The sequence below is a fragment of the Centruroides vittatus genome, unplaced genomic scaffold, assembly GCF_030686945.1.
Source record: "Centruroides vittatus isolate TY-2023 unplaced genomic scaffold, ASM3068694v2 contig_878, whole genome shotgun sequence".
NCBI classification, from domain to species: Eukaryota; Metazoa; Arthropoda; class Arachnida; order Scorpiones; family Buthidae; genus Centruroides; species Centruroides vittatus.
In genome coordinates this window covers 1201501-1208210 of record NW_027122570.1, presented here as the reverse complement: position 1 = coordinate 1208210, position 6710 = coordinate 1201501, and the positions used below count along the sequence as shown (strand labels likewise).

The 6710-nt window shown below is 29.5% G+C and overlaps 1 protein-coding gene across 1 annotated transcript in view; it reads left to right on the top strand.

Moving 5' to 3' along the window:
* The first annotated feature begins 1693 nt into the window (after window positions 1–1693).
* LOC136983203 (CD9 antigen-like) overlaps window positions 1694–6710 on the top strand; it is a 58618-nt gene continuing 53601 nt past the window's right edge. The window contains exon 1 of the mRNA XM_067279890.1: window positions 1694–1879. Within this exon, the coding sequence (XP_067135991.1) occupies window positions 1814–1879 (66 nt within the window). The 5' untranslated portion in view covers window positions 1694–1813. The remainder of the gene's footprint in view (window positions 1880–6710) is intronic.

Genomic DNA, 6710 nt, shown 5'->3' with positions numbered 1-6710 from the left:
TTTAAAGCAAGTGATTATGTAACAGTCGTAGGGGAAAAAATGAATATAAACATTTCAACCAGATTTGAAAAAGAACTGTTTAGGATTGTAGAAGAGCGACGATCACAAATTATTCCTAAATCAAAAAACGTTAAGCTGATTAAAATAAACGGTACCATATATCATGATTATTTAAAACGCAATGACAAAAGATATTTAAAACTGAAAATAAATAATTAATCTTGTGATTTCGATGTTTTCTGGTATTGAGATTTGAGATAAAATCTTAATACTATACTTTGAAAATGATATCAATATAGAAAGTAAATACAGTATAATTGTGTGTCTCGTGAGGTATTTTTAAAAACTTTTTCCGCCCTGTGGGCACTAAGAGGGTCTCCATTAGTAAGCCCATTATGTGCTCGGTCAGGCCCACGGTGGGGCGGCCAGGTAGCGAGAACAGTTGCCCGACATATCCGGACGGACCGACCTCCGAAATTTTTCGGGAATTTATCGACCCGTCCGGATTCGATCCCGGATCCCCCAGGGCGAGACGGGCCGCTCGGCCGTCCGGCCTTTGTCTCGTGAGGTACATTAACATGTATCAATGATTGGAGCCAGATGGCCGAGGGGTCAAGGTGACAGTCTACCTCTCTGGGGATCCAGGATCGAATGCGGCTGCTCCATCGGGGTGAACCGCCTGGATATGTCGGGCCCCGTCCCTCACTACTAGGGTTTCTCATTTCCCGTCTTTTGCTTGTCCCGGAATTCCGGGATAAAAGTGAACTGTTTTCCGGGAAATTCCGGGATAGAATTAATTATTTTTAAGATATTAATAATGCTTAAGATATATATTAAAAATTACCTTTGAATTACGTAGAAATTTTCACAAATAGGAAAAAAATTATTAAAGTTTGCTGGAAACTATATACAACATCAACGACAATAAAAATGCTTTGAATTGAGTTGAAAATTTAAAAAAATGAACTTAAAAGGTAATTTTCGTGATTTAAATAAAACATAATACAAAATATTATTGTAAATTTTTATAATAAGATTTTAAAAAGCAAAGATGGTCAATACTCTGATCACTCAATTGATTCTTATTTTAGTAATGAAAAGTCCTGCTACCGAGAATATTCCTTCCAATTCAATTGATATGAGTGGAATCGTGTTTAATGCATTTAAGAGAAAACAGATGTTATGTGTTTTTTCACTCGTAGCCTGGAAGATTTCTAGTTCGTTTTCGAGATTGTAGTACTTCTTTTCCTCTCTATTATTCTTAATAACTTAATAATAGCTTAACTTAGCGCTAAATAATAATAACTTAGCGCTTAATAACTAAATAATAGCGCTTAAATAAATAATAACTTAATAATAGCGCTTAATAATAAAAAATTAATTTCATAAAATTAGACCGCGTTAATTATTTATTAAAATATAACGGCTTCACCGCCTACGCTTTGTCAGAACGTGAGTAATTAATTCTCTTTTATAAATTAAAATTTTGCTTTTAGAATTTACTTTCTTAAAACACGTTTAATACTAATAAATATTTCTAATATTATTTCGATATTTTATGAGATGTTAATTTATAGAAAAGAGAGTCGAATACGTATTAAATGGAGGCGGAAAAAAAAAATAATAATAATAATTCCAAAATCTGCCACCAGATGTAGACGAATTTTAGAGGTAGAAGTCAGCGCGCATGCTCCCGTTCGTTTTTAGATCAGCGCCCTGCTTGGTGATTGTAATTAAAGTTGGAGTTAGTTTCTGGTTGTTTATTCCCATTTTTCTCGTGCGATAGATCGAAGAGAATCGTATCGTTTAAAAAATGGCGTTACAAGGTTGTTACGCATGCATGAAATACTTGGTTATCATCTTTAACTTTCTTTTCTGGGTAAGTCAGTTCTGTGTGATTGAGATAAATATAAGTGTTGTCTTATGTCATATGTGTATTATATCTAAACACTACTGTTTAAGTTTCAAATATTTAAAAATAACACTGTAACGTTTATATAAAATTAGAAAAGCGTGTTACGTTGGTTTATTTTTGTAAATCATTTTTCATTTATTGAATTGAACTTATTTATCGAGAAATATACCAGAATATTACCGAATATAGTTTTTGTTGTTTAAACATAGTGTTAAACGAAATGGTATGCCACTCGAAACAAATTTCGCTTGGATGTTTGCCAATTACAATTACTGAGAAGTGAGAGGGTGAGACTACTTAAAACTTTGACATATTTTTGCCTTTGTCTTAAAAGAAAAAGAATGAAATTAGGCGCCTGTTTCGCAAATCATAGACACCAAACTGGTTTATAGAACGAGATGCATAAATGTGTTTGTGTGTGTTTCTTCACAATTTTTTTGAGCCGAAATGAAATGAGGGACTATCATCCATGGGTGTGGCAGTTGGTTATTTCAAAACGAAAACACTTAAACAGGTGTTAGTTTTAAAAAAAAGTTTAGAATTAATGTCAACGCATTGTTGCATTTTCATCACTGTTACGATAATTTTTATTAATCTATTCATGAATTGAATTAATAGTTTCATTTTTATAATTTAGCTATTTTCAATGCTCAGTCTATTTTTAATGGAATATGTTTTAAAACGTGATAGTGTGTTCATTTTCGGCGATCATAATACGTAAATTTATAAGTGAAAATATAAATTGAATTCGTAAGTGTTACGTTATGTATTATGTAAATTATATGTGTGTTAATTTAACTGCTTTATGTTAATTTGTTCGATACAAGCCTCGAAATTAAATATAGGCCTGTATATCTGGTAGAAATTCAAGGTTTCAGCTTGTCCTTGAAAACCCCGACATTATAAATGAATCACATTCAGTCAGTTTTGTTTTGCATTTATTACGTAAAGTGGTTTCTTTTTCATATAAAATTCAAATAATGAGCGTTGAAATGATATCCAATTATTTTTTAACTATATAAAATATGACAGATGATAACTCATGCCAGTAGTCCAAATAAATATCCAATTTTTGTATTAATTTTCATGGAATAGTCTTCTAAATCGGGTCAATCTTAATATTATTGTAAAAAATTTAATTATTAAATTATCCGTTCAAAACGATTACACACTATATCGTTTTGATAGAAAATAGCAATGAATTATTTTAAAAATTATATGTGCTCTTATTTTGCTGCGTAAGTGGTAGCAGTATGTGTCAAAAACGAAGATATTTTTAGCAGTTTTACATTTTGATTTACATGCAACTATTCAAATATTTGAAGATACTTGTAGTTAGTTTTATAAATATATTATTTATAATATAAATACGACTTTATTCATCTCTTTTAAAATATGGTATCTTATTTTTAATCTTTACCTATTTATTATCTATAAATTAATCTTTTAAGTAAAACATATTTATTAAACCATTTTAAAATGGTATTATATTACTTGTATCCATGTAGAAAATTAAACAAATTTCTAATATAATACATATTGGCATAATTTCCTTATTGCAATTAACAGAACTCCTTAATTAAAATTTTTAATACCACACGGATCTTATTAAAAACTGAATAGAAGGCTTGCGATTTTAATTTGTAAAAATAACTTCCAGAAATTTAAATATTAACATTTTCAGTTCAGTATTTTAATAATTTTATTTAAAATCATAAGAAAATTATTTCTGAAATATTAGACTAAACGATTTTCTAGCAGATGGCACCCAGATGTAAAATATTTTAAGACCAAGTTTATTAATAATGCCTGTTTTTTAACCTATGAAACACATTATTCGAATACTTCAAATTTAAAAATTTTTATTAAATATTTTTTCTATTAAATTCAGTTAAACCTTTTATTGATTAATATGCTGTTTGTGTAGTAAACCATATGGCTTTTATTCTGTTTTTGATCTTTGTTATTGACATTAATTATGCTGAGATGAAAAATAAATTTAGTTTTTAAATGAATATAAAAAATATTTTATAAAACTAAAATATAAAGAATAACTTACTATAATACATAGGCCTACATTAGTAAATAAGCCATCAGGGTGTACCAAATATATGGAGAATAGTGGATGCTTTTTCTTGGACCAGTATTAATTTGAAAATTTAAGTTCTCCTTTAATTTCTATTTCCTTAGAAAGGTTTCAAAGTTCCGTGAACTAGTCCGGTTGTAATTAACTTACGACCTTGAGATCAAGTAGACTTTCGTGCTGTTCTCTCTCACTGACTTTGCAGTTCCCTTGTTCTTATTTTTTGGTTGGTATTGTATAGTAAAGACAAGTTAAAACCTAATTCTGTACTTTACACTGTTTATTGCTTCTTAGTTGTTAGGATGAGCTCTAAATAATACTATATTTGAGTTATCTTATCGTTCTATTAAGGTTGTAAAGTTGTTATCCAAACATTTGAACATTCTGAAGAATTTAGCTAGGTTTTCGGATTTGTACCTCTTTTAAAAATATAACTGAATATACGTATATACAAAAATTTATTAATATTAAGAAACTGGATCAAATTTATCTTTTATTCTTTATCGATTTTAAGTAAGAGCGATTTAACTATAGGATATTCACGAGAAAAAAATTATTGAAGGCGTGGTTACTTAGGTTATTGAACTTTTAAACGTGTAGAAACTAATGTGAATACGATATAATATAACTTATATTTATACATTCAATTCCTACTAACTTACAATAATGTAAGATGATGAATACACGTGAAAAATAAATTTAATACAATCATTAATCGGATTTAAACTAGGCCTACTTTAAACATTTTCAAATGAGGTTAATTATCAATTATTTCGGTGATGTTAATTTTTAATCTGCAAAAGTTTGATTTTTAATAATAATGCTGAAAATAGGAAATAATAAATTTTATCTCTATATTTGGTTTTAATTACAAGGAAAAAAAGCAAACTGCATGTGCTAAAATTAATTGACATAATTTGCATATAAACCTTATAATATAATTATTGCAGCATTTTGTATTCATTTGCTGCAAATGTACAAAATATTTGAATATGTAATTTACATATTAGAATTTTATTAAATTTTAAATGTATATTATATTAAAGTTTATTTTACCATAAATTTGATAAATACGGATCACAATAAAGTAGTTTATCATTTTAATAAGCAAAAATAATGTATTGTAGTCTCGCATATAAGGTCTTGTGACTAGGTCACCAATTGAAAAATTGTTGATTGCATCATAGTGGTAAATGACATCACAATCTTTATATATATAATGACTTCATACGTTGTTCCTGTTTTTAAATGCCTTATTCGTGAGACTGTCCTCGAGTTTTTAAACTCGAAAATTTATTTTTGATAACTTACCTTGTATAATTTCTGATAATTGACTGTATGAATTATATAATAAAAATTGAACTGAATAGAAAAAAATTATGTAGTTTATATAATCAGTTTAATGAAATATCGATTGTGTTTAATTTTCTTTTCAATACTTATTAGTGTCTCAATCTAAATTGAGTAATTAGGTTAGCTGTTGTTTAATAACTTTCATAATGCGTTTATATGGTTTACTTAAGTCAACCTTCTCACTTTTAGTATTAAGCAAAACGAAACATGTTTTTCCACCCATATTTTATCAAATACATCAGGGGTGGCCAACAAGTCGATCGCGATCGATCGGTCGATCGCCAAGCCAGTTTTGGTCGATCGCTAGCGATGTCTTGACTTAATGTATTATATTTGTAACCGAACGCAACTGTGTGCATGCAGTTATGACTCGACTCACAAGCAGTGAGTGCACTTCGTACTGAAACAGTGTATAAACATAGTATGTATTTCACACTTCCCCCTCCCCACTTAGACTATGCCTATGACAACAAGTCGATCGCGACACATTTTTACAATAAAAAGTAGATCTTATGTGCACAAAAGTTGGCCACCCCTGAAATACATGTATATATATGTTACTGTGAAAGACCAAAATTAGAGAATGTCGAGATTCTTCGGTGAATGTCAGATTTGGTGAAAGACCAAATATTTGGTGCTATTATTAATGTTACGTTATGTTAATATAGGTTTAGGTTAGGTTAGGTAAAAAATGTACTTCAGACAAGCAGCAACTAATTCGAGAAATGGAAGGGAAGGCTATACATACTGTAATTGCAAAAAAAAAAAGTTCTACGACTAAATGCTAGGAACAATATTTTTATTCAACGTTCACATCAGTGCATGCTGAATGTCCGTGTAAGTGAGAAATAATGATATTCAGAAAATATTTCGTACATGCACGAAACGACTGTGTGAATGCCGACATTCACCGGAGAATGTTGACATTCGCATGATTTCGGTCTTTCACAGTAACATACATATTCTGTATTTTAGTTTTCGCTGAGTATTGACTCCAGCTTCTTTTGACTTCCTACTGATCGTTCTCAATGTTGTCTGAAGTTCGATAGATTCTTGGATGAAATCTATTTAATATCCGCTTATAATAACAATTTTTTTAATCGCAACACACTATATTCAAGAAATCTAGAAATTTATTCAGTCAATACTGACAAAATAAACCTGCAACGAGTTTGCTCAACTTTCCCGGCAACATTTAAAATTGTGGGTGCCATCTGTTATAAGTTTTTAAAATTAAATATATTTTTAACTATGTAGAAAATGGCAAACGCTTAATTTTTAGGGTAGGGATGAGTTTTATTTTAAAAATTGTGAATGCTAATAACGAGTATAAAATCGTTATTAAGTCCGACCCTACTG